The sequence below is a fragment of the Chiloscyllium plagiosum genome, unplaced genomic scaffold, assembly GCF_037043375.1.
Source record: "Chiloscyllium plagiosum isolate Xiang-an unplaced genomic scaffold, Cpla_swu_hap1 HiC_scaffold_2, whole genome shotgun sequence".
In the NCBI taxonomy this organism is placed as follows: Eukaryota; Metazoa; Chordata; class Chondrichthyes; order Orectolobiformes; family Hemiscylliidae; genus Chiloscyllium; species Chiloscyllium plagiosum.
The window spans coordinates 164,271,813-164,291,556 of NW_028270140.1; the positions used below are offsets into that span (position 1 = coordinate 164,271,813).

The 19,744-nt window shown below is 44.0% G+C and overlaps 1 protein-coding gene across 2 annotated transcripts in view; it reads right to left on the minus strand.

The window, feature by feature from the left end:
* Positions 1-19,744, minus strand: part of LOC122565415 (excitatory amino acid transporter 1-like) — a 303,209-nt gene that overhangs the window by 100,221 nt on the left and 183,244 nt on the right. Inside the window, exons 4-5 of one of the 2 annotated variants that reach the window (XM_087975411.1) lie at positions 17,903-18,107; positions 1,628-1,670 (exon numbers count right to left, since the gene is read on the minus strand). In XM_087975411.1, the coding sequence (XP_087831537.1) occupies positions 1,628-1,670; positions 17,903-18,107 (248 nt within the window). The remainder of the gene's footprint in view (positions 1-1,627; positions 1,671-17,902; positions 18,108-19,744) is intronic. The other variant, XM_087975417.1, reaches the window with a different exon arrangement.

The window sequence follows — 19,744 nt, forward strand, 5'->3', positions numbered from 1 at the left end:
TTCCTTAGATGAGGGATCCAAAGCTGTTCACAATATTCCAACTGTGCTCCGGCTAGTGCCTTGTGTGGTTGTAGCAAATTCTTCCTACTTTAAAACTCCACTCCCTTTAAGCTAAAGGGAATTCTAACATTCTATTTTCCATCCCTATGATGTGGTGAACTTGGATGCTCGCTTTTGTAATTCATGGATAAGGATTCACAAATCTCAATGTTCTGTTGCTTCTTTTAATTTAAATAATATTCATCTCCTCTACTATTCCTGCCAAAGTGTATAACCTCACATTTCCCCAGACTATATTCCATCCACTAAGTTTCTCCCCACTCACTTAACCCATCTAAATCCCTGAACAGACTCTTGTCATCTTCATCACTTGCCCTCCCCCCCTATTTTTGTGTCATTTTGAGCTTTCCAACAGTAATCTCAGCTGAGCTGACCTATTAGTGGCAGAATGCTTCATTTGAGCACCACAATTCCCCAGATGTTTCCTGAGTCCTGACTCCAACATTTAACTGCCCAGTAACTTAGCTGTACTATATTCACCTTAATTATCAGTCATTTGTATATTTTAATTAATTGTGGATCCAGCACTAATCCCTGTGGCTCTCTCCTGGTTACAAGTTGACATCCTGAAAACGCATCTTTTAGCTCACAATTAAAACAAAGAGCTGTAAGACTATAAGAAATAGGAACAAGAGTCGGCTGTTTGGGCCGTCGAACCTGCACTGCTTCTCAGTAAGATCATGGCTGATCCAAAAGGCTTCATTTTCCTGTCCTTTCCTGTCCTTGATTCCCCAATGACCTACCTAACTCAGCCTTACATATACACAAGGAGGCTGCCCCCACAGCTCTCTGTGTCAAGGGGTTTCAAAGACTCTCAAATTTCTGAGAGAAGAAATTCCTCCTCATTTCAGTCCTAAATTGGTGCTCTTTTATTCTGAGACTATGCCTCTGGTCCTAGACTCTCTGATGAACACATCCTGTCAGTGTTCACCCTGTCAAGCCCCTTAAAAATACTGTATGTTTCAGTGAGATAAGCTCCCATTCTTGTAAACTCCAGTGAATAGAATCCTAACATTTGCTCATAAGAAAATCCCTCCATACCAGTGATCATCCTCACAAAGTTTCTCTGAACTGCCTCCAAAGAAATAGTATATTTTCTTAAATGAGGGACCAAAACTACTCACAGTACTCTCGATGTAATCTCATCAGCACCTTGGACAGTTGCAGTAAGATTTCCCTACTCTTATACTCCAACCACTCCTTGAAAAAAGGGCCAATATTCAAATAGCTTTGCTGATTACCTGCTGTCCATATGTGCTCAGTTTCTATTTCACGCACAACTTGCCACCAAGTGCCTTTGTTTTCCAGCTTTCTGCAGTTTTTCACTGTCTAAATGAGACTATGTTCTTTTGTTCACCTTTCCAGAATATGAACAACTTCATATTCTCCTTATACTCCACTTACTACTAACCCCAACCCTAACCCAACTTGCCAATTTATGTCAATGTAAGAAATAAAACTGGTAGTTTACTTGTATAATGGAAGATGAATCAGAATGATTTTTTCCACATTAAATCTGAACTAGTTCAATACATTACTGCTTGTTTCTTGCTGACTTGACGCCTACCTGTTTAAAGCAAGCCTCCACCAGGTTTGGGGGGAACATGTTCCTGTGGAGTAAAGAAATCATTGTTACTAAAGAAATCTCGACTGGCACATTGTGAATTGTCTGCCAGACTGGGGTTTTCTGGCTATTTATCTTGCCAGATTGGTCCAAGAATCTCACAATATTTCCTGTCCAGCTGTTAACTTCCCAATCTCACACTTACATAGGAAAATCTATCCAACGTCCATTCCTGCTGCCCCTGACTGAAACACTAGGCTTGAACACAGCTGTCTTAGGGCTGCTTCCCAATAACAGGTGACTGAGCAGTCAGTTACCCCAGTGCGATTGACTACTCAGACTCACTCCAACAGCTCTGTCACAAACACTGTCCATTCAGTCTAAGCAGATGCAGAAAGCTAGAACTTCTAGTTCTGATGAAGGGTCACTTGACCCAAAACATTAACTCTGATTTCTCTCCACAGATGTTGCCACACCTGCTGAGCTTTTCCAGGAATTTCTGTTTTTGTTTCAGATTTACAGCATTTGCAGTTCTTTCACCTTTTAATTATGTAGAAAGCCAATTAGAAACAAATTCAGGTGAAGAAATAGAACATAGAACATAGACCAATACAACACAGAACAGGCCCTTCGGCCCACGATGTAGTGCCGAACATTTGTCCTAGCTTAAGCACCCATCCATGTACCTATCCAATTGCCGCTTAAAGGTCACCAAAGATTCTGACTCTGCCACTCCCACAGGCAGCGCATTCCATGCCCCCACCACTCTCTGGGTAAAGAACCTACCCCTGACATCCCCCCCATACCTTCCACCCTTCACCTTAAATTTATGTCCCCTTGTAACACTCTGTTGTACCCAGGGAAAAAGTTTCTGACTGTCTACTCTATCTATTCCTCTGATCATCTTATAAACCTCTATCAAGTCACCCCTCATCCTTCTCCGTTCCAACGAGAAAAGGCCTAGCACGCTCAACCTATCCTCGTACGACCTATTCTCCATTCCAGGCAACATCCTGGTAAATCTTCTCTGCACCCTCTCCAAAGCTTCCACATCTTTCCTAAAGTGAGGCGACCAGAACTGCACACAGTACTCCAAATGTGGTCTAACCAAAGTCCTGTACAGTTGCATCATCACTTCACGACTCTTGAATTCAATCCCTCTGCTAATGAACGCTAATACACCATAGGCCTTCTTACAAGCTCTATCCACCTGAGTGGCAACATTCAAAGATAATGTTACTGGGTATGAGAAAAAGATCCTTGGAGAAACGTTCCCGCAGGAGAAGATGCAAAGTATTACAAAGGTGAGTATTAGTTGTACATTAATAAGATTTAATTATATTCAGGGATTCATTGGGGATTCATTTGAATCTCTATAGACTGGATCACTCTGTAAAATGTGTAACTCTATAAAGAACTGCCAGAAGTTTGTAAAGCTCGCTTCTTGTTCTATCCGTCACCTCTGAAATGAGAATGTACAAAGGGTATTTGATCCAGATTAGTTAATGATATCATAAGCAAAGGTGCTCCGTAATATTGGTGATTGTAACATGATCACATTCAGTTTGAGGTAGGGAAGTATGGACCTAAGACTGTTGGTGGAAACTTAAATAATGACAATTAGCAAGGTATGAAAAAAGAGTAGAAAGTGAGGACTGCAGATGCTGGAGATCAGAGCTGAAAATGTGTAGCTGGATTCCTGAAGAAGGATTCATGCCCGAAACATCGATTCTCCTGTTTCTTGGATGCTGCCTGACCTGCTGCGCTTTTCCAGCAACACATTTTCAGCTATGAAAAAAGAGTGACCAGTGTGAACTTGGAACTAGATTAAGAGGTAGGTCAGTCTAAATTCAGTGGCAGGCATTTAAGGAGATATTTAATAACACTCAGCAAAGGTACATGCACATAAAAAAAGAGGGAGAGATTAATGTACTGGTAAAATCACTGGACTGGAAACCTAGGGCCACCAGTCCAAAGATCTGAGAAGTTGGATTTGAAACTCCCCATGCAGGTAGTAAAATTTGAATTCAATAAAATCTGGGATAATATAAAAATCTATGGGCAACCTTGAAGCCTTGGTCAATTATAAAGTCCCATTGGGCTCACTACTGTCCTTTAGGAAAAGAAAGCTTCTGTCCTCCCCATACAGAGGAACTGATAGATTAATGGTAATATTAATCCAGATTAATTAATTAATCCAGGTATTCAGCTAATGTTCTGGGTATGCGGTTCAAATCCCACCACAGCAGGTAGTGGAATTTCAATTCAATTTAAAAATCTGGAATTAAGAATCTACTGATGACAATGAAACAATTGTCAATTGTCGGGAAAACCCATCTGGGTCACTAATGTTCTTCAGGGAAGGACACTGCCATCTTTACCTGGTCTGGCCTACATGTGACTCCAGATCCACAGCAATGTGGTTGACTTTCAACTGCCCTCTGAAATGATGGAACAAGCCACTCAATTGCTCCGAAATCTCAATAAAGAAATGAAATTGGACAGACCACCTGACATTGACATTGACTTAGGTATCAGAAAAGAGAACAGCAGAAACAGCCCTGTTGACCCTGCAAAGTCCTCCTCATCTGGGGGCTAGTGCCAAAATTGGGAGAGTTGTCTCACAGATTAGTCAAGCAACAATCTGACCTAGTCATCCTGATGGAATCATACATGGAACATAGAATACTACAGCACAGGAACGGGCCCTTCAGCCCACAGTGTTGTGCTGAACATGACTATAAATTAAATCCCTTCTGCCTGCCCTTGGGCCATATCTACACCTTGCATATTCATGTGCTTATCTAAAAGGCTCTTAAATGCTCCAATGCTTTCTGCCTCTCACCACCCTTGGCAGCACAGTCCAGACTCATACCACTCTCTGTGTAAAATATTTGCCCCTGCAACTCCTTTGAACTTCTCTCTTTCACCTTAAATGCATGCCCCCTAGTTTTAGACATTTCGACTCTGGGAAAGAGATTCTGACCATCACCCCTATCTATGCATCACTTAATTTATAAGCTTCTCCCCTCAGCCTCCACTGCTCCAAAAAAAGCGATCTGAGTTTTTCTAGCCTGTTCTTACAGGTCCTCTAATCCAGGCAGCATCCTAGTAAACCTCTTCTGCACCCTCTCCAAAGGCTCCACATCCTTTCTGTAATGTGGTGACCAGAATCGAGCGCACTACTCTAAATTCGGCCTCACCAAAGTCTTACAAAGCTGCAACATGGCATCCTGAGTTTTGCACTCTATTCCCTGACCAATAAAGACAAGTAAAGACACCTTCTTTACCACCCTATCTATTTGGGTGGCTACTTTTGGAGAGCGATGGACTTGAACCCTAAGATCCCTCTGTACATCAATCAAGGTTCTTGCCATTAACTGTATGCTTTTCCTTAACATTTGATCTTCCTAAGCACAGCACCTCACACTTACCATCTGCCATTTCTCTGCCCAAATCTACAACTGATTTATATCCTGCTGTATACTTTAACAACTTTCTACATGACCCATGACTCCACTAATCTTTGTATCGTCTGCAAACTTACTAACCCACCCATCTATATTTCCATATAAGTCATATATATATATATATATATATATATATATATCACAGACAGCAGAGGTCCCAGAACAGATCCCTGTGGGACACCACTAGTCATGGACCTCCAGCCCAAAAAACACCCTTCCACCACTACCCTCTGTCTTCTATGAGCAAGCCAATTCTGAATCTACGCAGTCAAGTTACCGTCAATCCCATGCAGCTTAATCTTCTGGATGAGTATACCATGTGAGACCTTGTCAAAAGCCTTACTATAAATCCATGTCGGCACCATCCAATGCTCTATCCTCTTCGATCACCTTTGTCAACTTCTTGAAATGTTCAACCAGGTTAGTAAGACATGACCTGCCCTGCAAAAAGCTGTACTGACTGTCCATAATTAGACATTTCGACTCTGGGAAAGAGATTCTGACCATCACCCCTATCTATGCATCACTTAATTTATAAGCTTCTCCCCTCAGCCTCCACTGCTCCAAAAAAAGCGATCTGAGTTTTTCTAGCCTGTTCTTCGAGGCCCTCTAATCCAGGCAGCATCCTAGTAAACCTCTTCTGCACCCTCTCCAAAGAACATTAATCCCATCATAAGAATTCTTTCCAATAGCTTCCCAACCACCGATGTGAGACTCACCAGTCTATTGTTTCCTCGATTATCCCTATTTCCCTGAACAGAGGAGCAACATTAGCTACTTGTCAATCTTCCAGGACCTCTCCAGTGGCTAGCAAGGATACCAAAGATCTTGGAGGAGAAAGTGAGGACTGCAGATGCTGGAGATCAGAGCTGAAAATGTGTTGCTGGAAAAGCGCAGCAGGTCAGGCAGCATCCACAGAGCAGGAGAATCACGCCCCAGCAATCTCCTTTCGTGCCTCTCTCAATAACCTGGGGTAGATACCATCATTCCATTGGCACTTATCCACCTTAATGTTCTTCAAGAGACCCAACACCTTTTTTTTCTTGATCTCAAAATGCTGTAGCATATTATCATACTCCACATTAATCTCACTATCCTCCAGATCCTTCTCCTGGGTGAATACCAACACAAAGTACTCATTTAGGATCTTTCCCACACCCTTTTCCTCCAAGCACAAGTTCCCTCCTTTATCCTTGAATGGTCCTACCTTCTCCCGAGTTATCCCTTTGTTTTTAATCTATGTATCGAATGCCTTGGATTCTCTTTAGCTCAGTAGGTCATAACACAGACATTGTCCCAGACCCCACCATCATCCCTGGATATGTCTTGTCCCACCGGCAGGACAGACCTAGCAGAGGTGGCGGCACTGAGGGATACAGTCGGGAGGGAGTTGCCCTGGGAGATCTTTTTAAGATCATAAGACCATAAGACATAGGAGTGGAAGTAAGGCCATTCAGCCCATTGAGTCCACTCCACCATTCAATCATGGCTGATGGGCATTTCAACTCCACTTACCCGCATTCTCCCCGTAGCCCTTAATTCCTTGTGACATCAAGAATTTATCAATCTCTGCCTTGAAGACATTTAGCGTCCCGGACTCCACTGCATTCCACGGCATTTAATTCCACAGGCCAACCACTCTCTGGCTGAAGAAATGTCTCCGCATTTCTGTTCTGAATTTACCTCCTCTAATTTTAAGGCTCTGCCCACGGGTCCTAGTCTCCTCGCCTAACGGAAACAATTTCCTAGCGTCCACCCTCTCCAAGCCATGTATTATCTTGTAAGTTTCTATTAGATCTCCCCTTAATCTTCTAAACTCCAATGAGTACAATCCCAGGATCCTCAGCCGTTCCTCGTATGTTAGACCTACCATTCCAGGGATCATCCGTGTGAATCTCTGCTGGACACGCTCCAGTGCCAGTATGTCCTTCCTGAGGTGTGGGGCCCAAAGCTGGATACAGTACTCCAAATGGGGCCTAACCAGAGCTTTATAAAGTCTCAGTAGCACATCGCTGCTTTTATATTCCAACCCTCTTGAGATAAATGACAACATTGCATTCGCTTTCTTAATCACGGATTCAACCTGCATGTTTACCTTTAGAGAATCCTTGACTAGCACTCCCAGATCCCTCTGTACTTTGGCTTTATGAATTTTCTCACCGTTTAGAAAGTAGTCCACGCTTGTATTCTTTTTCCAAAGTGCAAGACCTCGCATTTGCTCACGTTGAATTTCATCAGCCATTTCCTGGACCACTCTTCCAAACTGTCTAGTTCCTTCTGCAGCCTCCCCACTTCCTTAGTACTACCTGCCTGTCCACCTAACTTTGTATCATCGGCAAACTTTGCCAGAATTCCCCCAGTCCCTTCATCCAGATCATTAATATATAATGTGAACAGTTGCGGCCCCAACACTGAACCCTGCGGGACACCACTTGTCACCGGCTGCCATTCCGAAAAAGAACCTTTTATCCCAACTCTCTGCCTTCTGTCAGACAGCCAATCCTCAATCCATACCAGTAGCTCACCTCGAACACCATGGGCCCTCACCTTGCTCAGCAGCCTCCCGTGTGGTACCTTATCAAAGGCCTTTTGGAAGTCTAAATAGACCACATCCACTGGGTTTCCCTGGTCTAACCTACTTGTCACCTCTTCAAAGAACTCCAACAGGGGGTTGGAGTTTCCCTGACTCCAGTGACTTTTGAGAGATGTCAACCAACGCCTCTGCTATTTCCTCAGCCACCTCCCTCAGAACTCTAGGATGTAGCCCATCGGGGCCAGGAGATTTGTCAATTTTAAGACCTTTTAGCTTTTCTAGCACTAGCTCTTTTGTAATGGCAACCATACTCAACTCAGCCCCCGACTCCCTTTAATTGTTGGGATATTACTCATGTCTTCCACTGTAAAGACTGATGCAAAGTCCTTGTTAAGTTCTCCTGCTATTTCCTTATCTCCCATCACTAGCCTTCCAGCATCAGTTTGAAGTGGCCCAATGTCTACGCTTGCCTGTCGTTTGTTTCTTATGTATTGAAAGAAACTTTTACTATCATTTCTAATATTACTGACTAGCCTACCTTCATATTTGATCCTCTCCTTCCTTATTTCTCTCTTTGTTATCCTCTGTTTGTTTTTGTAGCCTTCCCAATCTTCTGATTTCCCAGTGCTCTTGGCCACTTTATAGGATCTCTCTTTTTCTTTGATAGATTTCCTGACTTCCTTTGTCAGCCATGGCTGTCTAATCCCTCCCCGGATAATCTTTCTCTTCTTGGGGATGAACCTCTGTACTGTGTCCTCAATTTTACCCACAAACTCCTGCCATTTTTGTTCTACTGTCTTCCCCACTAGGCTCTGCTTCCAGTCTATTTTCGTCAGTTCCTCTCTCATGCCCTCATAATTACCTTTATTTAACTGTAACACCATTACATCCGATTTTGCCTTCTCTCTTTCAAACTGCAGGCTGAACTCTGCCATATTATGATCGCTGCTTCCTAAATGTTCCCTTACTTTAAGATCTTTTATAAAGTCTGGTTCATTACATAGCACTAGGTCCAGAATAGCCTGCTCCCTTGTGGGCTCCATGACAAGCTGTTCCAAAAAGCCATCCTGTAAGCATTCCAAGAATTCCCTTTTTTTGGATCCACTGGCAACATTATTTACCCAGTCCACCTGCATATTGAAGTCTCCCATGATCACCGTGACCTTGCCTTTCTGACATGCCTTCTCTATTTCCCGGTACATGTTGTGCCCCTGGTCCTGACCACTGTTAGGAGGTCTTAATTCATTTGTGGGCTGTGGGCATTGCTGACCAGCATTTATTGCCTGTCCCTAGTTGCCCCTTGAGAAGCTGGTGGTGAGCTGCCTTCTTGACAGGATGCAGAGCTGGGCTGATAAGTGGCAGATGGAGTTCAATGTGGAAATTCACTTTGGAAGGGTGAATTTGAATGCAGAATACATGGTTAAAGGCAGGATTCTTGGCAGTGTGAAGGAACAGAGGGATCTTGGGGCCCATGTCCACAGATCCCTCAAAGTTGCCATCCAAGTTGATAGAGTTTAGATTAGATTAGATTACTTTACAGTGTGGAAACAGGCCCTTCGGCCCAACAAGTCCACACCGACCCGCCGAAGCGAAACCCACCCATACCCCTACATTTACCCCTTACCTAACACTATGGGCAATTTAGTCTGGCCAATTCACCTGACCCTGCACATCTTTGGACTGTGGGAGGAAACCGGAGCACCCGGAGGAAACCCACGCAGACACGGGGAGAACGTGCAAACTCCACACAGTCAGTCGCCTGAGGCGGGAATTGAACCCGGGTCTCTGGCGCTGCGAGGCAGCAGTGCTGACCACTGTGCCACCGTGCCACCCACAAGTTGTTAAGAAGGTGTATGGTGTGTTGGCTTTCATTAGCAGGGGCATTGAGGTTAAGAGCCACGAGATTATGCTGCAGCTCTATAGAGCCCTGGTTAGACCACACTTGGAATATTGTGTTCAGTTCTGGTCACCTCATTATAGGAAGGATGTGGAAGCTTTAGAGTTGATGCAGAAGAGATTTACCAGGATGTTGCCTGGACTGGAGGTTATGAAGAAAGGGAGCTAGGGCTTGAGGGAGCTAGGGCTTTCCTCATTGGAGCGAAGAAGGATGAGAGGTGATTTGATAGAGGTGTACAAGATGATGAGAGGCATAGATAGAGTGGATAACCAGGGGCTTTTCCCCAGGGTGGAAATGGCCATCATGAAGGGACATAACTTTAAGGTTTTTAGAGGAGATGTCAAAAGGTAGCATCTTTCCACAGAGAGTGGTGGGTGTGTGGAATGCACTGCCAGCGGTGGGAGTAGAGTCAGAGACATTAGGGACAGTTAAGCGACTCTTGGATAGGCAAATGGAAGATAGTACAATGAAGTGTGTCCAGGAAGCTTTTCTAACGCAGTATGTAGATTGTCCAACCAGAGGGGAGGCCATATTGGATTTGGTACTCGGTAATGAACCGGGACAAGTGGTGGGCTTGTTAGTGGGTGAACATTTTGGTGATGGTGACCACAATTCTGTGACTTTCACCTTGGTTATGGAGAGAGATAGGTGCGCACAACAAGGTAGATTTTATAAGTGGGGGAAGGGAAATTACGATGCTGTAAGGCAGGATTTGAGGAGCATACGTTGGGAGCATAGGCTGTCAGGGAAGGATGTGGTGGAAATGTGGAACTTTTTCAAAGAGCAGATACGACGTGTCCATGATATGTATGTACCTATCAGGCAGGAAAGAAATGGTCGTGTGAGGGAGCCTTGGTTGACGAGAGAGGTTGAATGTCTGGTAAAGAGGAAGAAGGAGGCTTACATAAGGTTGAGGAAACAGGATTCAGACAGAGCAGTGGAGGGATACAGGATAGCCAGAAGGGACCTGAAGAAAGGGATTAGGAGAGCTAAGAGAGGGCATGAAAAATCGTTGGCAGATAGGATCAAGGATAACCCCAAGGCATTTTATGCGTATGTGAGAAACCTGAGAATGACGAGAACGAGGGTAGGTGCGATCAAGGACAGTAGTGGGAGACTGTGTATTGAGTCGGAAGAGATAGGAGAGGTCTTGAACAAGTACTTCTCTTCAGTATTTACGAACGAGAGGGACCGTATTGTAGAAGAGGAGAGTGTGAAACGGACTGGTAAGCTAGAAGAGATACCTGTTAGGAAGGAAGATGTGTTGGACATTTTGAACAACTTGAGGATAGACAATTCCCCCGAGCCTGACGGGATATATCCTAGGATTATGTGGGAAGCAAGAGAGGAAATTGCAGTACCGTTGGCAAGATCTTCTCGTCTTCACTGGCAACGGGGGTGGTTCCAGGGGACTGGAGAGTAGCGAATGTTGTGCCCCTGTTCAAAAAAGGGAATAGGGATAACCCCGGGAATTACAGGCCTGTTAGTTTTACTTCTGTGGTAGGCAAAGTAATGGAAAGGGTACTGAGGGATAGGATTTATGAGTATCTGGAAAGACACTGCTTGATTAGGGACAGCCAGCACGGATTTGTGAAGGGTAGGTCTTGCCTTACAAGTCTTATTGAATTCTTCGAGGAGGTGACCAAGCATGTAGATGAGGGTAGAGCAGTGGATGTAGTGTACATGGATTTTAGTAAGGCATTTGATAAGGTTCCCCATGGTAGGCTTATGCGGAACGTCAGGAGGCATGGGATAGAGGGAAATTTGGCCAATTGGATAGAAAACTGGCTAACCGGTCGAAGGCAGAGAGTGGTGGTAGATGGTAAATATTCAGCCTGGAGCCCAGTTACAAGTGGAGTTCCGCAGGGACAGTTCTGGGTCCTCTGCTGTTTGTAATTTTTATTAATGACTTAGATGAGGGAGTCGAAGGGTGGGTCAGTAAATTTGCAGATAATACGAAGATAGGTGGAGTTGTGGACAGTGAGGAGGGCTGTTGTCGGCTGCAGAGGGACTTAGATATGATGCAGAGCTGGGCTGAGGAGTGGCAGATGGAGTTCAACCCTGCCAAGTGTGAGGTTGTCCATTTTGGAAGAACAAATAAGAATGCGGAATACAGGGTTAATGGTAGGGTTCTAAGTCAGGTGGAGGAACAGAGGGATCTTGGGGTCTATGTACATAGATCTTTGAAGGTTGCCACTCAGGTGGATAGAGTTTGTAAGAAGGCCTATGGTGTATTAGCGTTCATTAGCAGAGGGATTGAATTCAAGAGTCGTGAAGTGATGTTGCAACTGTACAGGACTTTGGTTAGGCCACATTTGGAGTACTGTGTGCAGTTCTGGTCGCCTCACTTTAGGAAAGATGTGGAAGCTTTGGAGAGGGTGCAGAGAAGATTTACTAGGATGTTGCCTGGAATGGAGAGGATGTCGTACGAGGATAGGTTGAGAGTTCTCGGCCTTTTCTCGTTGGAACGGCGAAGGATGAGGGGTGACTTGATAGAGGTTTATAAGATGATCAGAGGAATAGATAGAGTAGACAGTCAGAAACTTTTTCCCCGGGTACAACAGAGTGTTACAAGGGGACATAAATTTAAGGTGAAGGGTGGAAGGTATAGGGGAGATGTCAGGGGTGGGTTCTTTACCCAGAGAGTGGTGGGGGCATGGAATGCACTGCCCGTGGGAGTGGTAGAGTCGGAATCATTGGCGACCTTTAAGCGGCATTTGGATAGGTACATGGATGGGTACTTAATCTAGGTTAGAAGTTCGGCACAACATCGTGGGCCGAAGGGCCTGTTCTGTGCTGTATTGTTCTATGTTCTATGTTCTATGTTCTATGAAGGGTATGTACATTAGTCTGATCTTAGAATAAGATAAAAGGCTGGCACAACATTGAGGGCTGAAGGGCCTGTACTGTGCTGTACTGTTCAATGTTCTTGAACCGCTGCAGTCCATGTGCTGTGGGTTTCCCCGCAATGCCCTTAGGGAGGAAATTCCGGGATTTTGACCCAGCGACAGTGGAGGAACGGTGATATGTTTCCAAATAAGGATAGTGAGTGACTTGGAGGGGAACCTGAACTGGTGGTGTTCCCATGTATCTGCTGCCCTTGGCCTTCTAGATGGAAGTGGCCGTGGGTTTGGAAGGAGCTGCCTGAGGATCTTATGATGAAGGGAAGGTCATTGATGAAGCAGCTGAAGATGATTAGGCCCAGGATGCTACCCTGAGGAACTCCTGCAGAGATGTCCTGGAGCTGAGATGACTGACCTCCAACCACCACAACCATGTTCGTATGTGTCAGGTATGACTCTAACCAGCAGAGAGTTTGCCGCCCCCCACCCCTCCACTGATACCCATTGATTGCAGTTTTGCCAGGGCTCCTTGATGCCACACTCGGTCGAATGCAGCCTTGATATCAAGGGCTGTCCCTCTCCCCTCCCCTCTGGAATTCAGCTCTTTTGTCCATGTCTGACCCAAGGCTGGAATGAGGTCAGGAGCTGAGTGACCCTGGGGGAACCCAAACTGGGGGTCACTGAGCAGGTTATTGCTGAGCAGGTGCTGCTCTGCAGTCATTGTTTTTACCTCACTGAACTGGAACAGATTGACCAGGGGAGTGAAAAGTTCTGAAGCACACATCTTCAGTACTATTGCCAGAATATTGTCAGGGCCCATAGCCTTTGCAGGATACAATGTCTCCAACCATTTCTTGATATCATGTGGAGTGAATCAAAGTGGCTGAAGACTAGTATCAATGATGCTGGGGACCACTGGAGGAGGCTGAGATGGATCATTCACTCAGCACTTCTGGCTGAAGATTGCTGAGAAAGGTATGTGGCAAGGATATGAGTTCAGTTGCTTGGAAAATTATGGAAAAACTTAAAGGGAGGAAGGCTCACTCAGCAGAGGTGATTAAAGTTTCCAGAACAAGTAATAGGACAGAGAGCATAGAAAGGGTCAGTAATCTAACTTCAGGCAAGGAGACAACTACGAGAAGGGGAGCAGTCAATGTAGGATTGAGGATGTTTTATTGAAATGTGCACAATGTACAAAACAAGGGAAATGAGCTTGTAGCACAGAATAAAATTGGCATATACAATATTGTGGGTATCACAGAGATGTGACCGCAAGAGGATCAGGCCTAGGATCTAAATATATGAGGATACAAGTCTTATTGAAAGAATAGACAGATGAATAGACAGGGTGAGGTTGCCTTGTTGGTAAGAAGTGAAATTAAATCGATTGCAAGCAGTGATATCAAGTCAGAAGGTGTGGAATCTGTATTGGTGGAGTTGAGGAACTGCAAAGGGAAAAAGATCATGGTGGGAGTTATGTAGAGGCTTCCTAGCAGTACTCAGGATGTGGGGCAGAAAATAAATCAGGAGATAGAAAAGGTATGTAAGAAAGCACGGTTACAATAATCATGGGGGAGTTTCAGTATGCAGGTAGATTAGGAAAATCAGGTTGATGAGGATCCCAAAAGAAAAGAATTTGTGCAATGTCTACAAGATGGTTTTGTTGGAGCATATTGTGGTAGAGCCCACTAGGGAACAGGCAGGCCTGGATCTCGGGGTGTGCAATGAGGCAGACTTGATGAGGGAGCTTTAGGTGAAGGGACGCCTAAGGGTCTGTGACCATAAAATAATCAAATCCTCCCTGCAGTTTGAGAGGGAGAAGCTGGGATCAGAGGCAACTACAAAGATATGACGGAGAAGCTGGCCAGATTTGAATGGATGGTAGCCTTGCAGGGAAGACAGTGGAACAGCAATGGCAGGTGTTTCTGGGGGTAATTCGGGAGGCACAGCAGAAACTCATCCCAAGGAAGAAGAAACCCATGGAGGAGAGGATGAGGCAACCATGATGAACAAGACAGCATAAAAACAAAGAAAAATGTTGTGATGGTTTATGGGAAGCCAGAGGATTTTGAAGCCTTTAAAAACCAGTAGAGGGTATTTAGAAGAAACAATAATGGGTATCGGTGAAATATGAGAGTAAGCTTCTGAAAGAAGATTGCAAGAGTTTTTTTTAGCTATCTAAAAAGTAAGAGAGAGGCAATAAAGGACATTAGATCACTGGAAAATGAGGCTGAGAGGTAGCAATGGGGAACAAAGAAATGGTGGAGGAATTGAATACATATTTTGCATCAGTTTTCAGTGGAAGATACCAGTAGCAGACCAGAATTTAAAGAGAGACAGATGTGGTGGAATTTCTTTGTGGGAACGCATTGTCGCAGGAGGCTGTGGAGGCCAAGTCATTGAGTTTATTTAAGACAGAGATAGATAGGTTCTTGATTAGTGAGAGGGTCAAGGGTTATGGGGAGAAGGCTAGAGAACGGAGTTGAGAAATTATCAAATGGCAGAACAAACTGGATCAGCTGAATGGCCTAAATTCTGCTCCTATATCTTATGGTCTTAGGGTCTAGTCTTCCATTAGTCTTCCTGATTAATTGCTGCATTTATGTGCTACCTTTTTTGTGTTTCGTGCACGAATCCCATTGTGTGACAGCTTCCTGCAGATTATCTCCTTTTAAATAAGACTGTGTTCTTTTTTTCCAAAATGAACAGCTGTATACTTTCCTATGCTTCATTTGCTAACGTTTTGCGTACTTAACTAACCTTATTGAGTTCTTTGAGAAGGTAACCAAACAGGTGGATGAGGGTAAATGTGGTGTATATGGATCTCAGTAAGCTGTTTGATAAGGTTCCCCATGGTAGGCTATTGCACATAATATGGAGTCATGGGATTGAGGGTGATTTAACGATTTGGATCAGAAATTGGCTAGCTGAAAGAAGACAGAGAGTGGTGGTTGATGGGATTTTTTTTGTAGAAGATTAGATTAGATTCCCTGCAGTGTGGATACAGGCCCTTTGACCCAACAAGTCCACACCGACCCTCCGAAAAACAACCCACCCAGACCCATTCCCCTACATTTACCCCTGACTAATGCACCTAACACTACGGGCATTTTAGCATGTCCAATTCACCTAACCTGCACATCTTTGGACTGTGGGAGGAAACCGGAGCACCCGGAGGAAACCCACGCATTCAGGGGGAGAATGTGCAAACTCCACACAGTCAGTCACCTGAGGCAGGAATTGAACCCAGGTCCCTGGTGCTGTGAGGCAGCAGTGCTAACCACTGTGCTACCGTGCTGCCCCCAATGTTCATCTTGGAGTTTAGTTACTAGTGGTGTACCACAAAGATCTGTTTTGGGGTCACTGCTGTTTAGTCATTTTTATAAATGACCTAGATGAGGGCATAGAAAGATGGGTTAGTAAATTGGTGGATGACACTAAGGTTCGTGGAGTTGTGGATAGTGCTGAAGGATGTTGCAGGTCACAGAGGACATAGATTAACTGCAGAGCTGGGCTGAGAGGTGGCACATGGACTTTAATGCGGAAAGATGTGAGGTGATTCACTTTGGAAGGAGCAACAGGAATAAAGAGTACTGAGCTAATGTTAAGATTCTTGGCAGTGCAGATGAGTAGAGACATCTCAGTATCCATGTACATAGATCCCTCAAAGTTGCCACCCAGGTTGATAGGGTTGTGAAGAAGGCATATGGTGTGTTAGGTTTTATTGGTTGAGGAATTGAGTTTCGGAAACATGAGGTCATGCTGCAGCTGTACAAAACTCAGGCGGCCGTACCTGGAGTATTGTGTACAGTTCTGGTCACCGCATTATAGGAAGGATGTGGAAGCTTTGGAAAGGGTGCAGAGGAGATTTACTAGGATGTTGCCCGGTATGGAGGGAAGGCTGAAGGACTTGAGGCTGTTTTCATTGGAGAGAAGAAGGTTGAGAGATAACTTATTTGAGACATACAAGATAATCGGAGGGTTAGATAGGGTGGACAGGGAGAGCCTTTTTCCTCGGATGGTGATGGCCAGCACGAGGGGACATAGCTTTAAATTGAGGGGTGATAGATATAGCACAGATAGTTTCTTTACTCATATATCATAGGTTATAGAATCCCTACAGTGTGGAAACAGACCCTTTGGCCCAACAAGTCCACACCGATCCTCCAAAGAGGATCCACCCAAACCCATTCACCTACCCTTAGACGTGGAATGCACTGTGTGCAACAGTGGTAGACTCACCAACTTTAAGGACATTTAAGTGGTCATTGGATAATCATATGGATGAAAATGGAATAGTGTAGGATAGATGGGCTTCAGATTGGTTCCACAGGTCGGCACAACATCAAAGGCTGAAGGGCCTGTATTGGGCTGTAATGTTCTATGTTCTAACCTATCAATATCTCACTGAACACTCTTTGTATCCCCCTCACAACTTGCCTTTCCACCTGTTTTTGTTACCAGCAAAAATTTGGATACAGTAAATCCACTTCCTTCCTTTAAGTCATTAATATATATTGTCACAGGTCTCCAATCTGAAAAGGAATCCTTAATCTCCACTCAATGTTTTCTGCTCATGGACCAATTTCCTACCCATGCCAGTATATTACCTCCAATACTGTGGGCTCTTGTCTTATGACTTAACGTTTTGCAAGGTATCTTGTTGAGTGGCTTCTGGCAGTCCAAATATAACGCATCTACTGGTTCTCTTCTATACGCTCTGATTGTGACCTCCTTGAAAAATTCTAATAAATTGGTCATGCAGCATCTGAGGAGCAGGAGAATCGACATTTTGGGCATAAGCCATTCATCCGAAATATCGACTGTCCTGCTCCTCAGATGCTGCCTGACCTGCTGTGCTTTTCAAGCATCACACTCTTCGACTCTGATCTCCAACATCTGCAGTGCTCACTTTCTCCTGATAAATTAGTCAGTCGTGATTTTCCTTTCATGAAGCCATGCTGACTCTGCTTAATTAGATTATGATTTTACAAAGTTCTGCTATTAATTCCTTAATAATTGATTCCAACATTTTTCAAACAATGGCTATTAGGTCCATCAGTCTGTAGTTACCTGTGTTTTGCCTCCCTCCCTTTCTGAATAGGCTTGTCATACTGGTAAAGGCAGAGTAGGCTTGAGGAGCTGAGTGGACTATTAAATAAAAAGTTCATTTCACCTCTGACTCTTTTACCACCTGACTTAATACTGTTCCTACTAGTTACCATCCTCTGCCACGAGGAAAATGACATCATTTCATCGCTACTGTCTCTGCTTAAGGAGGATAATACCAGTCTCTCCATGAAATTTAAATTGAGCATGAGTTTGTTTGCGAATGACTATGTTTGTGTGCTTATATCTGTTTCCACGACAGTCTGTGTTTCTTGTCAACGAAAGTACTTTGGCTAAGTTAAAAATGTACCTATGGTGGTTTGATTGGCAGGGCAAGTGATATCAGGCTGAAGGTGACAATACACTTTCCAGATACATGGATTGGACGTCCTGGTGGTGGTTAATAAGGTTTTAAGCAGATCAGACCTGACTAAATCCATGAATGCATCAGCTGAGTGGACTTCTTCAATCTTCCCCTCCCGGTGCATCTTCTCCTTGCCACCTGCTCCAGGATGGATGATCAACACCATAATGATGCCTGTAATCACAGCCAGGACAGTTGTGGTCGTGTAGTAAATCACTGCTCGGATACCCATTTTACCAGAGGCCTTGCTGTCCAGGGCAGCCATACCTGTGGTATTGAAAATATCAGATCACAACTGTAAGCAACAAGGAAGAAATGATAATGAGCAATACGAATTCTCTAAAATGATTTGCACTTAAATAGCATCTAAGAATGACATTGTGATTGCAAGTGCATGTGTGTGCCTGCTCAAGACCATATGTGCATCAATAGTTGGGAATGCATTTGTGTACATTTTACGCCTTGTTTAACGTGATAGTAATTTTGGAGTGAAGAAGGATGAGAAGTGACTTGATAGAGGTGTACAAGATGTTGAGAGGTATAGATAGAGTGAATAACCAGAGACTTTTTCCCAGATTAGACGAGAACAAAATTTTAAGGTGATTGGAGGAAGGTTTAGGGGAGATGTCAGAGTTGAGTTCTTTACACAGAGAGTGGTGGGTGTGTGGAATGCACTGCCAGCGGTGGTGGTAGAGTCAGACACATTAGGGACATTTAAGTGACTCTTGGATAGGCACATGGATGATAGTACAATGAAGGGTATGTAGGTTAGTCTGATCTTAGAGTAGGATAAAAGCTTAGCACAACATTGATGGCTGAAGGGCCTGTACTGTGATGTACTGTTTTATGTTCTATAGTCTATGAAACCAGAACCCCAGGCCAATATCCTGGAGACATGGGTTCGAATCCCATCATGGCAGATGGTGAAATTAGAGTTGAGAGAGTGGTGCTGGAAAAGCACAGCAGGCCAGGCAGCATCCGAGGAGCAGGAGAATCAATGTTTCAGGTGTAAGCCCTTCATAAGAAAATGGTGAAAGTAGAATTCAATAAAAATCTTGAATAAAAAGCTGGTAAATTGGTAACTATGTAAACAATGTCATTAAAATCCTAATCACTAATACCCTTTAGGGAAGGAAATCTGCTGTCCTTCCCTAGTCTGACTGACATATGACTAATACTGCTATCCCTCCTCCTTTGCTTCCTTTTATGTCTTTTATGAACAACTTATACGTAGGAATATGTAACAGCCAGTTTTGCCCTTCCTTGAGCAAGTGTCTGTCATTGCTCCAACATAATAATTCCACACTGTAAAAATCTGGTTGACTCTTAACTGTTATCTTGGCATTTCAGAATGAGATGAACAGATCCCATGAATGAATTTAAAAAAGGAAACGAAACTGATAGAGGAGAACTGAAACCCAATTAAATAGATTCAACGGATAATTGTTAGTAAGGGAGAAAGAAATAAAGTCCAAATGCAAAAGTTACAGTAAATAACGTTGGGGAGTTACAGATACAGATTACAGTGTTAAATATTACCGGGTATAAGTTGTTCATGAAAGATAGAAAAGAAGGAAAGGAGTTGGGGTAGCAGTATTAGTTAAAGAGGGTTCACAGACGGAATCAATTTGGCTAGAGCTCTGAAATAAAAAGGGTACAATTACTTTGCTCAAGGCAATCTATAGGCCACCAACTGGTGGAAAGGATGTAGAGCAGCAAATCTGCAGTGAAATCTCAGCAAAATATTATAGTGATCTTCAATTACCCAAATATAGTCTGAGTTATTGGTAGCGTAAGGTGCAGCAAAGGCAAATGTTCCTAGAATATGTAATGGAGAGTTTCCCACAGCAGTATGTTTCCAGCCTAAGAAGGAAGGATGCATTGTTGCACCTGGTCCTTGGAAA